This window comes from Papaver somniferum, chromosome 10, assembly GCF_003573695.1.
Source record: "Papaver somniferum cultivar HN1 chromosome 10, ASM357369v1, whole genome shotgun sequence".
NCBI classification, from domain to species: domain Eukaryota; kingdom Viridiplantae; phylum Streptophyta; class Magnoliopsida; order Ranunculales; family Papaveraceae; genus Papaver; species Papaver somniferum.
In genome coordinates, this window is record NC_039367.1 from 86,715,458 (window position 1) to 86,738,246 (window position 22,789).

Sequence of the window (22,789 nt, forward strand, 5' to 3'; positions counted from 1 at the left end):
GCGAATAACAGTGCTAAGCGAATCATACATATTTCTTCTATAGAAGAAGGAGGCATACAGAGGCAAAAGTTCAATTTTCAAGAAAAAAACAAAGGATATTAAGAATCTCGCATAGAGAACTAATATTCTGCAAAACATTTGCAAGCTTAAGGAGAGAAAAAGAGTAGTATGAGGAATGCACATGCTTTTCTTTATGCGAAACAAAAAGCAATAAAAAATCTTTGTACTAGAGTTGTGAAAACTCAAATATTGGAAATATGGAATGAGAAATTCAAATTTCATATAGTGACATTACGTCAAAGAAAAAAAAGAGTTAAATCTTTAAATAAGACCTTAAAATAAGGCAACAGAAATGATATTTATTATTAGATAGACTAGGAATCTGAATATGGCGTGTAACCTAGTTCGCATACATGCAAGAGGCAAAAGAATATATAAAAATAAGACCTATCGCACGTCATAGTCGGAGAAACCTAGAAAGCATGACTCAAGGGAAAGCAACACCGACCCTGGAACTTGAGTTGTGGATATTTGGGGTGAGAATAAACGAAAATTCTCATCCGGGAGAGATACCTTAAATTTTCAGTCTAAGATAATAATCTTAGATTGAGAGCCTAAGGTGAGAAAGTCTCTCTCAAGGAGTGCAGAAACTCGATCAGGGCGCCGAGGTACCCGGTTGAGTCAAGAGTGCCCTGGGCGTCTGGAGCGTACCTTGCCACTCTTGACAAGTCCTGACTATGATGCACTCGGTCCGAAGATACCCCACCTAAGGACGGCACCCTCCATTAGGGAGATGAATTGTGTCAAAAGACGTAAATGTCATGAGACTTTTTACTCACGGGATTATTAAGACTTGTCATATTTATGCGATAAAACCTGAAGAGGTAATAATACAAGAAAAAGGTAAGACGATATCAATGGGTCGATACACTACAGTGTAAAGACTACCTGCGATCTCGTCGCACAGAAATAAGGCAACATAAGACCTTTACATAGGAAGGTAAAAGAAGACCTCAAAAGAAAGATTACACATACTAATGATTATCTTAAATGAGAAAAAGAGAAAAAATTATTGAAGCTAATGCGATAATGTTCGCACAAGAAGAAGTTTATGATAAATGATATAAATCATACTTGGCCTATCAAGATGCGTCAATTAACAAGAGGCAAGAATGGGATTGCAAAGGAAATGTTAATTGCCCCATTAAATAGTCTTATATACATGCGAGAAATAACATTTTCAGCATGAACACGAAGAAAAGAAGATTTGCATTAAAAGGATGAAAGTTAATATCTTCAAGATATACAAAAAGAAAGACGAACTTACAAAGGAATTTGTAACCAAAAAAAAATGAAGGATTAATCTTCATTTCCTTTATCTTCTCGCTCAGCATCAAAATCACTAACTTCTTCTTCAAAATCTTCATTTCTCCATCACTGATTATAATATCAGGAATAGATACATTTTCAGGAATCTCTGGAAACTTAGACTTCGAGACAGGGATATTATTCTCTAGACAAACTCATTTAACAACAGTTATACGAGCGCGATTAGCGTCATTGTTGTTGTTTGAAACCATACGGGTCCAGTTTTCCTTCAATTGCTGGTACCTAAAGTTGCGAGTAGAAGATTCTTCTTCTTTAGCAGTTAAGCGAGTTTCTAAATCTCTAATTCTCTCAAGATAATCCTTTTCCTTCACTGTGAAATATGAGCAAGCAAGTTAAAACGACGTAAGATGTTATTCTTGAAGTATGAACAAAGAAGAACAAATGACCTTCATAATTGGAAACAATGTCTGCGATCAATGCGGAATGCTCAGTCTGAAGGCTCACATTTACACCTAAATTATTCCTAGCATCATTCAGAACTCTAGCAGCCCAACTAAATTCAATTTCACTCTCTATAAGCAGTTTAGATCGAATTGAATTTCTTTCTTCAATGAGTGTGTTCCTTTCGCTCAAAGCTGAATCACGTTTTTCTTAACTTCAATAAGGGATTCTTGGAACTTTTCTAGTGCTTTCGCACCATTAAGAGTGATCTCATCTTTTTCAGTAATAAATTTATTCTTCTTCACTTCCAATACTCGAACTGTTTTCTACTTTCATAAAGACGATATTTAAAGCTATTGAATGAGGTTAATGCATTTCTATGGCTTTGCCTAAGGGTAGATTATTTCAACCTTAATTCTTCCAAGCTAAGGTTCTCAAATCCTTGAGTGGGATAATTATTTAGGGAAGAATTGAGATGCTCTAAGAGAATTTCAGCATCAGGGAGATTAGCTGCTTCATCTGAAAGGTTATACAAGTATGCGAACATAATAAAATAAGAAGTGTGAATTATCGCATGAAAGAAGAAGAATGAAGAAAATGATAATAACACCAATAAGTTCATTATTTCTTTCTCGAGCTTTGCGAATCAATTCAAAATTAGTTGAGTTCTCATCTTTAAGTTTGGCATTCTCATTTTTCAGCTTGATAAGCTTCCTTTCATAATCCACAGAAATTGCGTAAGACAAACGAGCTCCCTGCGAGAGTGTAAAAGAAGCATTATAAGTAAAAGGAGGGGATACTAAGGAAAAGTTAAAAATAAAATTGCGAATATTACCATAACGTTGAGTGTAAATTGGAGATCTGGGTTTATCGCAGAGGAAATTCCACGAAGACATGGATCCTCCAAGTTAGGAGTGATACATACATTTGAGACCATTTTAAAGGCACGATCCAATCCTTCATGATTAATAGTAGTCAGCATATCCCTAGAAAAAAGGTTTGATAATTCTTTCACATAAGAATCAATTGATGAATCTTCTTCAGGAGAGAGAATGTCATCATTAGTGGATTCCGAACTTGAGGAAGAATCATATATTTTTCGCTTCTTAGAGAGATCATCCATGGACGAAGTCGTTTTGGATGAAGACCTAGACACGGTTTTCTTCAGAATGTTCTTACCCTTGCCCGAAGTCTTATCACCCAAAGATTTCACCTACGCGGATAACTAAGATAAGAAACAGAGGCAATAATATTGTTAAAATTAAAAAGGATATTTCTTACTTTCTTATTCTGCGAAGGTGATGCATTGTGTGAAATTTTGGCCTTCTTAGTAGCCTGCAAAGGAAAAATACAGGAAATTAAGAAATTAGAGGAAATATTATGCGAGATTGAGAATACTTATGCGAAAATTACATACCACTTTCTTTGTCTCACTCTCGGACAATGCGAACTTCCAAGGTTGATAAGAAGAAAGATTATCAAGAAGCGGAAGATCAGAACCATCCTCAGCTTTACCAGAAATGTAGGGACCTTCTAAAATAGTGGGACAATTAAGCCAACTTGAATCATTAGATCTGCGAGCACTGTTATTGGATTTATCATTCCAGTCAACGTCTCGCATGATTCTGTTATCTTCAGCAATGCCGCATTTTCTTCCTAAGCGAACGGCCCATTTGGTTGAATTACTTTTCATAAGCCTAACATAATAATGATTGAAGAAATTATCAAGAGTATATTCAGTGGGATCAATAACTTTATCGCGATACAATTTGTTTCGGATCTCATAAGGGTAAGATGATTGTAATCCAGCTACGCGAAGAGAATATTCTAATGTTATTCTAATCGCATCACCACTCAGTTGAAATATTCCCCGTGCGAATCTCTCACCATCAAGAATTTTATAGAAAAGAGGAATTTCAGGGTTATACAGGGGAATTGGAAGAATTTGAAGTTTCCCTAATGAAACCATGACTCTCTGATTACTCCACTGTTCAGAGTTGATCAAATCAAAATTAAGTTTGGAGGAATAATCAGTTGATGGAGGAAGAGAAAGTCTATAACCTTTCGAATGAAGTTCGTCCTTTAATTTGATAAATTTTGTCTCCATCTTTTTACCAGCAAGAGCCATTAAAGAATGGGAATTGAGGTTATTTGATAAAGAACAGTAGCATAAAAGATGAAGAAGAGTAAAATAAATAAAAAGAATGAAGAAGAAGATAAAGGAAGATATATAGGGAAAGTGTGTCCCGTTTTTCAGCAAATTCTTCTCATTAATGCGAGAAAATGAATGGATAGAAACAAGTGGTTAAAAATACGTGTCAAAAAATGAATGGTTAAAAAGACACGCGTAAACAAGGGAAGACGGAATTCCGAAAAATTGTCGGCAAAGCAAAATGTGAAAAGACAAGCATATGCGATAATATAGGGTGGGAGTTTCTCATATCGCTGACCCTATAGAATAAGCGAAATGAGAAGAGGCAGAATGTAGGAGTGAGATATCGCACATGTTAATAATGCGAAGTGAAGACTATAACTTAAACGAGGGAGATCGCACACAGCAAGGTTGAGATAACGTAATGGATGATGTCAGCAAAGTCACGAGTAAAGTGTGAAGATCTGTGTGAAGTATGGTCTGTGCGAGAACGAGTAATTGTACATGAGCGAGTGTATCGCATAGAAATTCCAAAAATAAAGGATCTCTTAGCTGTCATCCACTATGTAAGATCTTATATAAAGAGGAGAGGCTATTACTTGAGAAAGAATTCTTTGGGGTGAGTGTTAGATAAGAAATCAGGAGAGAGAAAGTAAATCTAGGAGCAAGTAAGATTGTTGTAATACTTGTATCCATCTTGTAAACCGACTTAAGTCTTGATAAATCAATGGAGAGTTTAATGATGATTACCTAATATTGATTATAGTTATAGTGGAGTGTGGTTGTGAGGAAACTTACAACTATAAGTTGAATGCTTATAAGAAACAATGTAATACCGTTTTCATGTGAGACTCATTGTTTGCCAAGAAAAAATTTCAATCTAAAAGTAAAATTCTAGTTTTTCATCGTAAAGTTTTCATGTTTTAGGTGGCGTGAACAAGTTTTATTGGTATACCCCTCGTACTTGTTATCATTAGCGTTTGATCATGAGGCTTTGTACATATCGGATATATGCACCAAAACTCATATACTAATACATGTCTAACAACTGGCTTCCCATTGGGACAATTCCTTTTAGTGTTTTGCATTTCTAAATCTAATATGGTGTTGGAGTATACCTTTTCTTAATAAGAAAGGAATGAATTACTAAGTATTCCTGACATGGGGGAGGATAGCTATATATAATGGTAAATTTTCGTACTAGAAAATAGAATTTTCGCTAAGCTTTGCGTTTTACCAAAAGATCCGCAACCTCATTGATTTCTTTTGGGACATAACAACATTCTCACTTATTAACATTTAAGAAGTTATATCCAATCATAAATAATATTATATGTTATCCACTTCAATGATCATATTCTGCCATTAATCGCATTCACCCTTCCAATGCAGCAAACACTACCGCCTTTTCAGCACCTTGAGCTACTGCTATTATACATCCCACCGCTCTCCAATTTTCTGCATCATCAACAATTGTTAAACCAGTTCCCATAAATTTAGAATCTTTTAAGAAATAAGTATTAACATTGATTTTTTATAAATGATGTCGATGCAATATGAGATCTTGCAAACTTAGTTAAAGTGTCTGTTAAGTGGTTTGCATCTCTACGCACATAAGTGCATGACCAAAAAGTGAAAGTACTTAAAATGTCTAACACATCTTTAATTAAGTTATAGGAAGTCCATTTCACAATTGTCTGCTTCCCCTTCAGAGCTTCAATCACATTCAGGCGTTCACTCTCCAACTGAGCCTTGTCAAACCTTTCTGCTTTTCCCAAAAGACTGCTTCTAAAAGTGCTTAAGCTTCGGCTTGTTCCGGATCCATCGCAGTAGATGCACCTCTTCGCAGTCCATCACATTCACCTGTGAAGCTTCTACATATTAGACCCCATCCAGACATGCATCAAAATTAATTTTGATCACATCAGAATATGGGGGTGACCAATGATGTTGTATATGTCAAGTAGATTGTTGTTTATGAGATTGAACAAGTAAAGTTTGTTTCCAGTCATTCATCTTCATAACAGTGAAGTTAGCAATAGCTTTTACATTGACATTTACATTATCAATTTTTTTTTGCACATCTGGCTTTCCATGTGTGTCATATGCAAAAATTCCCAGTCTCTTATAAGATGAAACCAAGATTTGTATTATTGTTTCCTGCCATAAAAAAGTTGGAAATCCAATCATACACGTTATTATTCAGGAGTTGTCTCAACAAAGAATTTATTCCACACATTCCTAACAATAGTGCGGTCAAGAAATAGATGCTGAGGACATTCTGTATCTTGGTCACACAAAGAGCAAGTATTGTTTTGATATACAGTAAACCTAGACAAATTATATTTTTTCGGTAAGCAGTTATGTAAGAATTTCCACATAAAGTGATGGACTCTAGGTGGTAATTTATGTCTCCATAAATCTTTCCAGTTTATAAGACATATTATCTCTACTAGGATTGGCAATAATATTTTCTTATAGGATTACTTATAGGCTGACTTAACAATAAAGTTACCATAATTGCTAGGTTCCCATCTTAGTTTATATTCTCCAGAGAAAAGAATCCTGATTTTGTAAATCATATCAACAGTGTCACTATCAAATAGAGTGGTTATGGTACTCATATTCCAACATTATGAATCATGGTGACATAGACCATATTTGAAGAATATAAACTGGAAGATGGGGTTTATGCATATTGGGGATCTAATTATCCTTCCAAATGTGCAGAGATTTCCCATTTCCAACCGGGAACATAAATACTTAATTATTGATATGTTGACACGATCAACAGGGTTAAGGAGACTCATTATCTCGGTTTATCAGTTTTTTTCTTTGTAATTACACACTATAGAGCATATTGTATAGGATAATTCTTAATTTTTTCTAATCATATATCTCCAAACCCTGCACTAATAAAGAAGAAGGATATATAACAGCAGAAAACTGAACGATCAAAATAACAGTTACTAAATTGACCAAGAACAAGTAGAAGGGAAGTGGATCTCCAATGCTTGAAGTTAAGCACACTTTTTCGCATATTAAATCTTGATTTCAAAAGGTAGGGTTTGATTTATTCCTTTTCACTTCTTCTTACATTTATTTTGTCTTTTTTTTTGTTTTTGTTCCTATGGAACTAATTTTAGTTGTTATGTAATGCTTATTTGTCTAGGATATGTGTATCATTTAAAGCAGTTTTACACTCGCCAATTATAGAGTTGTGCTTTTTTCCGGCTGAGGGGCTATTCAACAAAATTAATTTGGTCAACTAGCCTAAAGTTATATTGGGAATCCAACAGTTGTGCATTTAACAAATACTGAATTATATTTGAAGAAGCTCTACCTTTTTTGTTCATTTTTTTATTGTTTTATTGTTCGTTATCCTCCAATATCCTAACGTCTTTCCACCATCACTGCAATGGTTACGCTCATTTGTTAGCCTCTTTGGCCCTCATCATGATCTTTCCTTATTGGTCCACTAGTCCAACTAATATTTACTTAATTATCCCTAAATTTAAGCCACATTTTTCTACAACTCTTTCTACGTCGAAAAATATTCTCCATAAAAATCTCTTTCAGTAAGTTATTTTAAGTTACTCCCCAGTTCAGTATTCTGATAAGAGAGTTAGCCTCCAAATCCTAGCTTCCTACCCATCCTTTTTCCTGTAAACATCAAGGTTAAAAAAAATACACAATTTGTACTAATTCACAGTTCGACGTTGCTGCTATCACCTCTCAAATACAATTGCATACATCAAATCTAGTTCAACTAAACCCCAACGAAGAAGTTTTGTTCCTGCTAAGGATGTTGACAATGCGTCAAATGTATGGTCTAGTATTCTTATTGGTAAAGTTATGTCCTCTTCACCTATTGATTTTACGAATGTTCATGAAAACATAAACATCATTTGGAATAAGCACAAAAGCATTAAAATCAATACCATGGACGTTAATATCCATGCTTTTAAGCTGAATAGTTCAAAGAAGTAGGAGGGTGATTATTGAGAAGTCACCTTGGACTAGTAAAGGGTTCCTTTATGATTTGGGGCTCACTCACTAAAAAATTGCGTAAAGTTTAGAAACATCCAACTTGAGCACCAGATGTTGCAGTCATTAACGAACTATGTATTGACATTTGGAGGAAAATGTCTATTTACCCCCTCAATGTCCATTTTATAAGAGGTAGACTTGTGAAATTTATTATTGAGGTTGGGCTCACTCAACCATTGACAAGAGTATTGACCCTCCCAGTTCTCTCTTTGTCCTAGAACGTTCTACTTAGGTTACTTGTGCTCAAAAGGGAGAGTATGGCGAGTTATAATGTCAGATATTGGTTTCACAGGAGGCAATGAACGTCTACATTATACAGGGGCATTTTCAGCACAATAGGCTACAGAATTAGCAAAAAGCTATACAGTTAAGCGTACTCAGAATGGAGTAATCCAGGGATTGGTAACCTCCTGGAAGTTTCTGCCGAATGACCGCAGTGATGACCGTTGGAAACTACACACTGCCGGATAGTTGCAATGTCTAAGTGGGGACAATATCGGTAGAGGTAGGGTCATTACAGTTTGGTATCTGAACCGATGACAGGTCATCTGCCGAGATTGAAAAGGTACACTGGACAAGTTTAGGCCAGGTGCTTGTCTCATGAGGGGTATGGAACATCGAAAATCTGGGTTTGAATATATTCCAGAGCCGAGGTCGACTCCAATTTAAGGTGGTAATATTATACCCCGATTTGGCAGGTCGTTAGGGTTCGCCAATTGGAATGTAGGTAATGGTTTGTCATTTCTTAACACTGAGGCCCGATGAGTACACTTTATTGAGTTATGATAAAAACTTCTCATTTAAGCGTACTCGGACGAAAGTAGTCAAGGGATAGGTGACCTCTCGTTCTGCTGCTGGATAACTACAATAGTGTCGTTAAAAATCTCATTGACCCCACTTACCAAAGATCAAAATTTGAATATGTACTTATCTTCTTCTGTAATCCTCTAAGTTTGAGATATTTTATAAGATTGAATTTTTTTTTGTATGATGTCCATGATCAAGAAAACCGACATCAATAATTAAATCAAATAATGTTTTTGTGATTTCCCTGCAACTTGAAAAGAATTAATGGTAATGATTATTTGAGTTTTGGATTGTGTATCAAGAGGGTTTTTTTCCGGAAGATGAGAGTTTGTCAACGACAATATACTAATATATAAGCAAACGCCACCAGTTCATAAATCTAATCAAGGTTTGAAATTAGGTAGAACTAAGAATTTCATTCGTAGAAACAGTTATTAGTTCATATAGATGGATTTTGATTAGATACAGTCGTATTAGCAAAGGAAAAATCCATTTTGTTTCTCTATGGGTGTATTTTTAATGGATTTGTGAAGATATATAAAATATAAGTATTGAAAAAGAATTGAACAAATAGATGGATTTACAAAAAAAAAAAAAAAAAGTTTATGATTAGGCTCATTACCACAATTTTTACTTGTTTTTGGAGGTGATGCTATCGACTATAGTCATTGATGGAAATAACATGGATTACATAGTGAAAAACGAGGCAAACTCAACATCCATTATTTTTTGCTTCTCCATTAAGTGGATTACCCTAGGAGAATTTTAAGAGAAAAAATGTAGTGTTAGAGTTAAATGGGGGCTACTTTAAAATATATAAGCAATATACATGGACAGTTATTAAATTAAATAGTAAAAAAATAGTAAAATGTATCGATAGTAATAGATATGTGAAGGAAGATTAATATCAGACGACTATAAGTCGTGAGTTCATAACAGCTGTCACCTGAACGAGCATGTGATAGTAATATAGGACTCTTATTATATATATAACATATTTCTTTAGTTCAATAAAATGCAATAAATAGTAATAATAAAAATTTAAAAGTTTTGATCATGAACCTACATTTGGGGGCATTTAGGGGATACTCTCACAAATTGAAAGATACTCACGGTTACATGGGGATGGATTTAGGGTAAGGTTTTTTTTTTGGGATAAAATGTCATTACTGTCCTTTACCCCAATAAAAAATCAAAAAGAAAAACTTAAAACCTAAATCATATTATGTTTTGGTATCCCCCTTCAATCTAAATTGCCTGACTCCTCCCTTCTTTTCCTCTCTCGGCATTGATTACACGATGAGTTCAATGCCGACTGAATCGTGGGTATAGATATTTAGGTTGAAATCAATGTCGATTCTTCCGTTGGTATAGAAATTAGGTTGAATTTTCCGACAGTTGAGTCAGTATAGGGTTTTAGTTTTACTGTTATGCCGACAAAGAAACCATACTTTCTCAACCGCATATAACCAAACCCTAGTTTCTCAACCTCATATAACCAACCATGAAAGAAATTGAGCTTCATGAAGATGCCTTACAAATCAATCAAGAATCAGGAGATGAAGAGATATGTGATTCAATACTTTCACGATTCGGAACATCAACTAAAGAACATCACCAACATATTTGTGCAGTAGTTGGCGCAATCTCTGCAGAACTCAAAGAATCAACAAAGAAATCTTCAATCTTTGTGCTTTATTATTTTGGTGCTACAATTTCATCTTTAACTAAATTATCTGAAGAGTCAAATCCATCTGAACATATTATTACAGCTTTATTAAAATTCCAATCAATGGTTTTGCCAAGAGTTTCTAAACCGATTTTGGGGAAGAGATGAAGTGAGTGAACCGATTTTAAAGGTTTTGAAAAGGAGTGGTGGATCGGGTGATGTTGGTTCAATGATTTATTGGTTGAAATATATAGGATATTTGGTTGTTGTTTTAGTCAAAATTGTTGAATGCATAATGGTGGTACCTAAGGTTAATTCAGCCATTAAAAAAATTATTTGGATAAGGGGTTTTTCAAATTACTTCATAAGTTGTTTTTTTTTGTTCTTGAATATCCCCCAATTTGTGAGAGTATCCCCCAAATGTGTCATGTAATCATATCATAAAATTTATATGCATCTATGATATATGTGTTATTATAGATTGTATATTTATGAAGTATAATAAAAAAAAAATTTAATATTTTGGAAGCCTTCCAAAACCTTACATATTTTACAAGATTTTGATCGAGGAAAATGTATACAAAAGTCACTCAAAGTCTTGAAAATAGGTAAGTATGCAAATCTTTGAATTTTTAAGTTTACAACAAACAACACAAACTTTTGGAAGACATTTTTTTTACAATGTATAACCAATAACATAAACTTTGAAAGAGACTCTAAAAGTATACAACCAATAACAGAATACTTTGGAAATCTATTAAAGTCTTTAGAAATCACTAAAAGTATTTATTAAGTAAACCCCCCGTTATTTCGGAAAAATGATAAACCGTCTTTATAAAACTAAATCAAGATTTCAGATATAACGTAGGATTAGTAATTAACCAACGAGTCCATTAGAATGCAATCACATATAAGATTAATTAAAATAAAACTCAAATAATACAGCAGAACCGTTATTACACATTTATCCAGATCATTATTTTAACTAACAATACTAGAGACAATTAAAAAAAAAATTGCTCAGAGCTCCAATAGAACTTCACAACATCTGTACCCACCCATGTACTTCTCTGAACTAGCTAACCCTAATTAATTCGTGAAGTTGCATAGCAACGACAGTGGCTTTAAGATCTATTTGAAAAATCACACATTGAAATTGGCCCTTCTCAATCCTCGATCGTTCCCACTTAGTAATCTAATTTCCTCAAATTTATTCTCATTGCTTTTACTCATTATCAAAATAGTCTCATCGAGACCATCTTTTCTTCCAAATATTCATCTCACCAGGTTTGAAGATCCACTCATAGTCACAAAGACTGACCCCGTTTTAAACAGTATTTCTTGTAGACTTGTCGTGGTAGTATTATTGTCAAGAAGAACCATATTATGAAAAATAAGAAACTATTCTCCAATTAGAATTCAATAAAGAACTCGTCTTCATGATCAAGACAAGACCTGATGTGGGTAATAATCACCCCCACTAGTTTTTGTGTGGAGTCTACAAGGCTGTAAGAAAACACTTTTTAACTCACTACTCTGATGCCAGTCCACTCATTCTCTCTCCGCAACGTAGTCCAAAATAAAAAGCTGAAACAAGAGAGAGAAATCATTTTCTTTCAAACATAGTATCTCTCTTTAAATTTTTACATATCAGTAGCAGAAACATTTACATATCAATAACGGAAACATAGATAACTTGTACTATGGATTTTGTTAGGATTGTCAATTGAAGATCTGAAATCAAATGGTATTAAATATTTTTCAGTGGGAGATGTTAAGCAAACTGGTACTATTAGATCCTTCAATGAAGAGAATGATGTTTGTTCCATCAAGCCCGATGATGGGGGTGATGATATTAGAATTTCTTCTGGTGATGGAGAGTTTGATTCATCCGGAACTGTCGTATATACTATTGCCATAAAACCATATAAGCATCAAACCCACAACAGTTACATCTGAGTTTTTATGATATTCTTTAGCCAATCCATGGTTGTATCCTATTCATGCATGTAGAAAATAAACGATCAAAAAAAAAGGGACGAAGAAATTTCTAAAGCCCATATGAATTTTTCTCCCAATGGTGAATGGAGCCATATGTTCTTCTATTTTGTTTAAGTCATCAAGGCCCTTTATTGTCTGACTAAATTTGTAGTCAGGAGTTAGAAAACTTATAATGGAGTTTTTACAAACGTCGTCTATGTAACAAATTATGTTTGGATCACTAGAAGAACTTGTATTGTTTCCTTTTCAAGAGAAGCATTCTTTTTTCTTTATTAATCTTTCGATCGTTAATTCAGATGAAAACTCGGACGATCCAAATGGATTCACACATGAATCACTTCTAATACAACAATTAATTTGTTTATTAATTACTCAACTTAATAATAAAATAATTGTTTAATTTGACGAGCCATGCAAATAAGCAAAACATACTTCCACACATATACGTGTAATAAGAAAGCAAAAGCAAGGTTATCCTATGGCTGCCAACGACTGGTAAATATAATAGAATTTCGATAAGTTAATGTTCCTGGGATATTAAGTTAGGTTTATTAAGGAAAATATCAAATTACCGACAGAGAATAACATTCTTCGATTTCAAAAAAGAAAATCTTTTAAATTCAAAGTATCATATACAAATTTCTATGATAAGGAACCACAAAAGTAATCCAAAAATATAATGAAGTTATCAATTTATTTTAGTGTTTGTACTTGTTTTTCTTAAATATTTTTATCACCTTTTTTCTTTCAAACTTATCAATTAATATTAGTTTGATTAGATATGTTAAGCTTGTTCTTTGATTTTATGTTTTTCGGGAATTTAGATATAATTTTTAAGTGCATTGAATGCTACAGTCGATTAAGTTTTGGGAGTAATCGATTTTTTTCTAAATTCCTTATTGACTAAGTTCATACAATGATAATGATAGTCATCATCTTTTATACATTGATTTTTAAATTTCGGATTGAACATTATTTTTCAAAATTATAAGTTTAATCATCATTGAATTTACTATTTTTAAGGATATATTAAAAAAACAAGTATCTGTTGCAGGTATAATAGAAGGAGAAGTTACAGAATGAAATTTTGAAGAAGAGAAAAAGGGTACCAAGTACACCACCAACTTTTTTGTTAACTAAGACAATCCTTTGTCAAATTTAGTTGTCAAAACTATTTCTTGATTTAGCTTATTATTAAAGTCTGCTTTGGCTTAGATTAGAATAGGTAGTAGACTTGGGATCTTCCAAGTTACTCATGAAGATTGAAGATCACACGAAGACATCAATTCGAAGAGCTTCATCAAGATTAGAAACGAAGACTGGTTGTTCCTTTCATACTCTTTTCTCTTCTATCTATCTAACTATTTATCATAGCAAAGTCGAGGAATTTAGAAAATGATCATATAGCTAAGCCACTAACATATACATAGTGATATTCCGATTTCGAGTCTTGATTTGAAGGCTTTTTGAAACAATGAACCAAATGAGTGATGTTCATAGGACTTTGTGTATTCGAGTTCACGAACTTATTCAATGTCCAATGTTCCTAAACTTGGGTATCATTTGCTTTATTGAACTTACGTTGGTCATTTCGTGAACCTAACTGAATTCCAGAGTTCCTAAACTCGAAAAACATTTGAGTTCACAAACCTAACTGAATTCCAAAGTTCTTGAACTCGAAAATCGTGTGAGTTCAGGAACCTACTAAAAGCTAGTTTGATTAAAATAAACTAATCACGTTGTTGATTAATATCAACATTTGTATAAGGTCTATTTTGAACTATCAATAAAAGTTAATGATTATTTTTTATATATAAATTCTTGTGTCATTGTTCGGTTTCTTCCAAGCAACTTGAACTATAGGTCTTGGGCCTGAACTACTCAATAACCGATTACGATTGGTTGTTTCCTATTCAGCCTTGCTACATTTGGTATGACTCACCATATTCACAACATTTACTTGTGCTTTATCAAAAGTTTCCGCATATCCCAGCTTCTAAATGTTCCAAAATGGAATTGGACTGGCGACGAAAACTGCAATTGATTTTTCTTCTGAAGGCATGGATACTGTAACTCCCACTTCTGCTGCTGATTCTCAGGTATTTTTACAAATTTTCTATCAAACTCCTTTTTTATGTTATAACTTATTTCCATCTAGTAATTCATATAATTTCCCAACTTTTATTTTTTGTTTTAATTTCTGCTTCTTTAATCTTTTCATTATCATCATACCTCTCTTTTATCTTGTTTTCATCATGAAAATACTCTCATGGAATCTTCAAGGGAGCGGGGGCTCTCTCACACAAAATCATCTGAAACTTCTTTGTGATACCCATCTTCCTGATGTGATTTTCCTAACTGAAACTAAAACTACTATGGATAAGATGAGATATTGATGTGTAGGAATTTAAGATATTTTGATGTATATGCAATTCCTTCTGTAGGAATATCTGGAGGTTTAATGATTGCTTGGTATGCTATGATAAAGTTTGAAGTGCTTGAATTTTTTCACAATACCATTCATGCTAAACTGGTTTGTGAAAATGATTATGAGTTTGTGGTTACTTTCCTGTATGGTGCAACTAATGATGTGAGTAAGCTTGATCAATGGAATTTTATCATGAATAGTCTTAGTAATATTTCCACTCCCTGGTTTATTATTGGTGATATGAATTTCATTATGCACCCCGATGAGAAGATTGGTGGTAATGATGATATATCTTCAGCTACTAACTTTATATATAGGGCTATTCAGTATCTAGGTTTGTCTGACCTTTCCTTTGAAGGAAACCCTTTTACTTGGAGTAATAATAGGGCAGGAATTGACAACATAAGGGAAAGAACAGAGTTTTAGCTAACTCTAAATGGATCTTACAATTTCCTGATTCCAAAGTGCTGCATTTGACTAGAGTAGGATCTGACCCTGCTCCCCTTCTCTTAGATTCCAGTCTTACTAAAATGAAAATTGACAAACCATGTAGATATTTTATGTGTTGGTCTGAGCATGCTACCTATCATGATCTCATATATTTGTGTTGTTTGAATGTTGATATGTTATCTAACCAACACAATAACTCTTTGATCAACAAGATTGATATGATTAGAGTTAATCTTTGTGAGTGGAACAAAAATTTCTTTGGTAATATTTTCAAAAACGTTAAAAATATTCTCAAAAAAAATGATTTGGAGAACAAGAAATTCCCTGATATGAATGTTATTAACAATCTGAATGCTTTGAAAAGTGAGTTGGAAGATTGGTATAGAATTAAGTATATATTGGCAACAACTGTCTATGGATAAATGGATGAAATATTATGATATAAACACTAAATTTTTACATGCTACAGCTACCCATAGGAAAAGGCAGAATATTATTCTTTCACCTAGGGATTCTCATGGTCTGTGGATCAATGATAAAGATCAACTAGATCAACTACTTAAGAAACATTTTGCTGATATTTATACTTCTAATCAACATGTTGTTCATTCCTGATTTCAATAATATTATAAATGCTTTTATCACTGATAATGACAATGCTTATCTTATGACATTGCCTACTGCTGATGAAGTTTACAAAACTTTAGCTAATATGAATATGTGGGGGGCACCAGGTCTTGATGGTTTTCTCCCGGGATTCATAAAGCAACACTGGAACCTCCTTGGTGAGGATTTGGTGTCCCTTGTTCAGGAATTTTTTACTACTAAGAAGTTGCCTGATAGTATGAACCACACATTTCTGTCTTTGATCCCTAAAACTGCGAAACCTGTTACCCGATCTGAGTTTAGGCCCATTTAGTCTCTGCAATGCTTCTTATAAAATAATTTTTAAACTGTTGACTAATAGGCTAAAACCATTCCTGAACAATCTTATTAGCAGTAATCAGTCTGCTTTTATTCCTAATAGACAGATCACTGATAATATCATTGTCGCTCATGAAGTTCTTTATTCCATGAAAACTAGTAAGCGTAAAACTGGCTCTTTTGCTTTGAAGTTAGACCTTACTAAAGCATTTGATAGATTGGAATGGGGTTTTGTGATATGCTAAGAAGTCTGGATTTTTGTAATGAATTTTCTGATATGATATATGAATGCATATCTTCTGTGAGTTACTCTGTGTTATTAAATGGTGCTTTTGGCCCTGTTTTTCATCCTACTAGAGGAATTAGACAAGGGGACCCTCTATCCCTGTATCTGTTTATTTTGTGCATAGAAGGTTTATCTAGATTGCTTGCTAAATTTGAAAATGATGGTAACATTGTTGGTTTGAAAGCTTCCACAGATGGTCAAAGCATTACTCATCTTCTATTTGAGGATGATTATTTCATTTTTGGTAAGGAAAATCCTACTCATGTTAGAAAATTGCTTAATGTTTTTGACATTTTTTGTGCTTCTAGTGGTCAGGCTATCAATTTTCAAAAATCTGGCATCTATTTTTCTCCTAAGGTGCATCCTAAACATTGTAAGTTGATTGCTAGTGTGTTAAAGGTTAAGAAGATATCTAAGGATGATAAATATCTAGGTACCCACTGTTTTTCAACAGAAATAGGTCCTTAAACTTTGAATCTCTTCTTGAGAAAACCTACAATAGGTTAAAAGGTTGGAAGTCCAAACTTTTGTCTCAAGTTGGTAGGACATTTCTTATAAACTCGGTTACTTCTGCATTCCCTTCTTTTCAAATGAGTTGTTTAGAGTTTCCAGCAAAAACTTTAGATAAATTTGATAAATTTTAGAGGGATTCCTGGTGGAACAAGTCTGATGCTAGACATCGGATTTATCCTAAAAGTTGGGAATCCATATGTATTCCCAAGCTTCAAGGAGGTTTAGGTTTAAGAAATCCTAGTTATTTTAATACTTCTATGCTAACTAATATTACTTGGAGAGTTCATGCTAATCCTTCTGCTTTGTAGGTTCAGGTCTTAAAGTATAAATATTTTATGCATTCAAACCCCTTAGTTGATTCTAGAAGCTATAACATATCATGGATACGGTCTAGCATAAAAAAAGGAATGGAAATTCTGAAACCTAATTGTGTTTGGGATCTCTCTTTGAACTCTAATTTAGATATATAGACTGAAAAATGGATTCCTAATGTGGATTTTCCTATTCATCCGTTTGAAGAAGAAACACCAACTAGGATTGCTGATTTAGTCAATGATTCAGGGCAATGGAAAACTGAGATATTGAACATATACTTTTCATCTGATATTGTTTCTAAATTTTTAACTTTTCCTGTTCCGAATAATATTGTTGATGAGTTGAAGTGGATCCATACTAAGGACGGAATTCCCACCATCAAGTCTGTTTACAGAGTTTTGACTGCCAATTTGGGTAATCCATATCCAATCTGGAAGAGAATCTGGGGTCTAAAAACTCAACCCAAAATCCAGTTATTTATATGGAAACTTTTTTCTAATGCTCTTCCCTTGAACAGTAAGCTAGCTAAGTTTACACCTAAGGCTTCTACTTTTTGTTGTCTATGCAATAACAACTTTGAGGAGGATGCTATGAATCTTTTTCTCAAATGTCCATTTGCTTCTGCAGTTTGGTTTGCTTTTGTATTTTATGCTTTGAGTTGTACTACTAATTTTGTTTCAATACAGGAATGGATTAGGAGTGTATTCATATCTCAAGTAGATAACTGGCCTATCATTTCAACCACTATTGCTTGGTTTATTTGGAAACATAGGTGTAATGTTACTTTTAAGAAACATAGAAGTGATCCATTAAACTAGTAAATAAAATTAGGTTTTTCATGTCCTATAATGTTAAGAGAAATGGCAGGTGTTACCCATAATATACGTGGTACCAGTCTTGACTGCTTACTTAGAAATAAGAGAAAAATTCTGCTAATCGATGCTTCTTTTGATCATTCTACATGAAAATATGGAGTTGCAGCGATCTTCATGGACTCCACTGGTGAATGCAAGCAAGCCAGAGCATCCTCTGGCCTAACTACATGAACTGAAGAAGCTGAGTGTATTGCCCTTAAAGAAGCCATTCTATGGGTATTGTCTATGAAGGAAACTGAAGATCTTTATCTCACGGAGTCTATTCTAGTTTTCAATTCTAATTTAGGATGGAGAGCTAAAAATATTATGCACGAGTGTCAGACTTTTTTTTGGTTGTTTTAGAAATTGTGATTATGTTTTTCTTAGAAGAGACTTTATAGGTGCAGTGGATACTCTTGCTAAGGGTACTACTGCTAGCTAAAAAAAAAGATTACTGGGCTTATACTAATGCTGGGCTTTGAAGTTAGAAGACATACGGAGTCGACCTTTTTACCCTTTAGCATGTAGCCATGTTTTCTCTCCTCTTTTTATCAAGAGACTAAAAAGACGCGAGAGATAATAAAATACTGACTGAGAGCAGGCATAGTGGAGGAAGAATATCATACGTTTCTCACTGGGGTTTGGAGATTGTTGATCGAAATCTAAGGTTAGGGTTTTTGTTTCAGTCTTTAATTCTTACGGATTGGATTTATACTTTTAGTTTATTTGTTTTGGTTGTTCCATTCTTGAATTAGGTTTTCATTACTAATTTTCCCATTACTTCTTCTGTTGGATTTTGTGTGATTTCTGCTAGTCCTGAGTAATTGGTTTATTCGGTCATGAATATTTTTGTTTTCGGATGTGAGTATATTTCGTTTAAGTTGAGACAGTGGTTATTCCATATAGCTTAGGGTGTGCTATTTTCTATAAATTGAGGCGCGTATTCTTTTTATCTTTCAACGGGTTGCATTTTGCTTCTGAACATCATGTTTTAGGATTGAACAGTTTAGAGATTTAAGATCTTGATAACCCATTCGACTCGTAAAAGACCAAGACATTAAGAAATTATTCTATTCGGTTCCTAGATGGCACTCTACCACAACCTATTGTCCAACAACAACTTTGGAGAGTGTTGGTTTATGAATATTTGTTTTTGGATGTCCGTATTTGGTTTAGGTAGTGTTTATTCATGTAGCTGAAAGTTTTCTATTCTATACATCGATGTGGATATTCCTTTTAGCTTTTGCAGACAATGTTGTTTAGGATCGAACTTGTTTGCTACCAAATCAAAATCTGTTCAATATCCCTGCTGTTAGTAACCGATTGTGTGTCGTTCTTGTTTGTTGGTAGGGTATTCTTTGTGATTATTTCCAACCATTATGCTTGTTTTGATTGCTTTGTGTGATATTAGTTTGTGATGTTTATTTTTTATGGGTTGGAAGGTTATGGGGAAAGGCAAAGAGGCAGCTGGGAAAGGCAAAGAGGCAGGTGGGAAAGGTAAGGGAAAGGCAGCCAGCGGTGGAGGAGACGAGCCTGCTGCAAAGGGTAAAGGAAAATCTGGAAAAGCTGCAGATGGGCTTGGTACCTGCACATACGTCAAAGGTATTTTACTTTTGCCTTTGCTCTACTTTGTTTTCTGAATTTATAGAAGATGTTTTTTTATCGATCTCGGCATGATTAGCACTTAAGATAGGATGGAGGTTTTGTTTATGGTCAAATTGATAATTATATGAGATGCTTCATTTGGTTGAGTATTGTAATTTGCTTTTCATTTTTGGTGGATATGAAGTACTGGTATCTCTTTAATATCACTTGCTTAATGTATTGCTGATTTTCTAAATTCTTGCTTATGAGTGCTTCTGTTGAAGCACTGGTATTGTGGAATGGTGTTCAGAGGGCTTCCCGCGGAAAGTGGAGTCACTTCCTAGCATCCTCTTATGTTCTTTAGAGTTGAAAACATTAAATTTATTATTTCCCTTTAAATACCCTGGTTATTTTCCTCTTCTATGCATTTGAAATGAAGAGAGTGGAGCCGGAGAAATGAAAATTCTGTATCTCCCTATACGCAGAAAGTTAGTTTTCATTTGAATATATCTCATAATCCATTGTCTCATATTGTTAGGTGTCTAAGGATAATAACTAAGACCTTTGGGTGCAGATCAATCTTTAATTCTTAGACTCCTAGTGTTCTTATTCTCTTTGCATTTTGCAGCAAGGCATATCCTATGCGAGAAGCAAGGTAAGATCAATGAAGCTTACAAGAAGCTAGACGAAGGTTGGTTAAGCAATGGAGATAAAGTTCCTCCAGCTGAGTTTGCAAAGGTGAATTTCTTACCAGAAAATCAGAAGAGATGCTTCTTCGTTAATAGATTTAACATAAGGCATTCAGAAAACTCCATGAAAATTACTTTTATTAAAGAAGAGAACCATGCTGATTCCACCATTGCCAAATTTGATTCTTTTGCTTCTTTCGATACTTTTTAAAGTCTATTACGTAGAGATATGGTAGGTTGTCAGCCCAAAATTTGGTTAACAAGTGGAATTAGGAAAATAGAGATATGGTGAGCGTGTGTGGCATATGTTTCAACCTTGGAATACCCGAATCTACTTTTTGCTTGATTTTAATTTTCAAGAATATTTGAATGTGCCCAGTCAAGTCTGAATTAAGCTCGTGGTTATGAAACTCAGCATAAACTTGCACGTGAGAAGTACTGTAGCTCCCTTTCTCAGAGAGAAAATGTTTTTGAAGCTCAATCATGACACTCTTCTTTCTGAATTCAACATCAAGAGAAAGTCTGTTTTGATACCATGTGAGTTAAACTTTGGCTTGTGTAGGTTGCTGCTGAATATTCAGAGTGCCCATCAGCTAAGAAAGGAGGGGACCTTGGGTGGTTTCCTAGAGGAAAAATGGCTGGACCATTTCAGGAAGTTGCTTTCAACACTGTAGTTGGAGCAACCAGTGCACCATTCAAATCAACGTAAGTATATCCTAGTTCTCTTATTCTACCTCAGAAGTGAATTCCTCTTTCACCATTTTCTTTTGGTCTAAGACTCTAATTGTGTTGCCTCTATAAAGTAAATTCCTGACATTTGGTGGCCCAGATAAAGGTAGGTTGTAGGTTGTATTCAGTAGGAAACAAAATGATGAAGTAAGCATTTCAATGCCCATGTTCTGAAAACACGGATTACCTTGAAAGGTGACATATTCAGAAGAGATGCTTTTTTGTTCATAGGTTTTATATAAGTCATTCAGAAACCTCCATGAAATCTGAAGCTTTTACTTTTGGAAATAACGAAGCGAACCATGCTGCCTCCACTATTTCCGAATTTGATTCTCTTGCTCATGTCGGTACTTGTTAAAATTAACTATGTAGATTGATTGCTCATCAACCCAAAGTTTGGGTAACAAGTTGAAGTAGGAAAATATAAACCTGGTGAGCGTGTGTGGCATATGTTTCAAGCTATATGCTAGTCTCTCGTATTCAACCTTGGAATTGAATTCCTCTTTGACCATTTTCTTTCGGTCTATTTGAAGACTACCTAAGATTTTAATTGTGTTGCTTATATAGAATAAATTCCTGACATTTGGTGACCTATATAAAGGTTCTAGGTTGTATTCAATAGGAAACAAAATGAAGTAGGTATGTTCTTAAAACAGTATCCTTATACTCTTTGTTTTGTTTCTTTTTCTTTGACATATACATTAAGTAAGATTTACCTTTACTTGTGCATGCAGCATCAGCTTGGCAGCATCGTTTTTGTTCCATTATTAAATGTGTTTTCAACTTTTCGAAAGCATTTTGGACTGAAACATGTCGGTCACATCTAACTTAGTAGAGGCATAGATTTTGTGCAATATTATGGTTCTTTTTCCCTCTCCTAGTATATTCTCAGCTAATAATTCTGCACCTTTGCAGGCATGGGTACCACATTATCTTGTCAGAGGGGAGGAAGAATTGATTGGAACCGGCAAAGATTCATTCCAATTTACCCTTCTTATATATAGATTAAGAAACATAGTAAACATGGGCTTGTTTCAGTGGTTTATGAGGGCACCTGGGCCTATTACTTAAAAGCATAATGTTATGAAATATTAACAGTTGCATTCAAGGTTCTCCTTTAATTTGAAAATCTATTGGGAAATGCGGTTCTTTGTAAATTTCTTATTTTTTAAAGTCAGGAAATTTTGCCATTTAGGTTGAACCATTGCACAAATTCTGACCAAAAACCAAGTTCCTAATCAAAACGCAGTGCTGTCCGGTTGAAGTTTAAATGTAAAGTTGCTTGAAATGATACATTCAATCATGGTGGATTGGTTGTTTTGCTTCACATGCATCTGGAACATCTATACAAGGTGATTCCATTTTCTTGCACCCATGTGTAACTCGGTTACTCATGTAGTCCAACAAAATTGAAAAGGCCAGAGTACTCAAAAATGTAAACCAACAAAATTTTATACCCTTTGAATAGGGGTGTACGTCGGGCCGGGCAGGCCAGACCAAGCCCGATTATAACACAGGTCGGTCCGGACGGGCTTCTAGTCTTTACTACCCATTAAGTTTAACAGGCC

General features: G+C 34.2%; 1 protein-coding gene across 1 annotated transcript; it reads left to right on the plus strand.

Annotated features, from left to right (window-relative positions):
* Positions 1 to 18,752: 18,752 nt before the first annotated feature.
* LOC113316977 (peptidyl-prolyl cis-trans isomerase NIMA-interacting 4-like) lies at positions 18,753 to 22,375 on the plus strand. The gene is made up of 5 exons (XM_026565132.1): positions 18,753 to 18,886; positions 19,662 to 19,821; positions 20,432 to 20,541; positions 21,055 to 21,197; positions 22,137 to 22,375. Exons 2-5 carry the CDS (start codon positions 19,665 to 19,667, stop codon positions 22,177 to 22,179), a joined length of 453 nt encoding a protein of 150 aa, XP_026420917.1. The 5' UTR covers positions 18,753 to 18,886; positions 19,662 to 19,664; the 3' UTR covers positions 22,180 to 22,375.
* Positions 22,376 to 22,789: the final 414 nt, after the last annotated feature.

Excerpts from the sequence above, each read along its gene's own strand:
- LOC113316977 (XM_026565132.1), top strand. The coding sequence starts at position 19,665 with ATGGGGAAAGGCAAAGAGGCAGCTGGGAAAGGCAAAGAGGCAGGTGGG. Across the intron at positions 20,542-21,054 it reads CTCCAGCTGAGTTTGCAAAG|GTTGCTGCTGAATATTCAGA; the intron begins GTGAATTTCTTA and ends TGGCTTGTGTAG. Across the intron at positions 21,198-22,136 it reads AGTGCACCATTCAAATCAAC|GCATGGGTACCACATTATCT; the intron begins GTAAGTATATCC and ends GCACCTTTGCAG.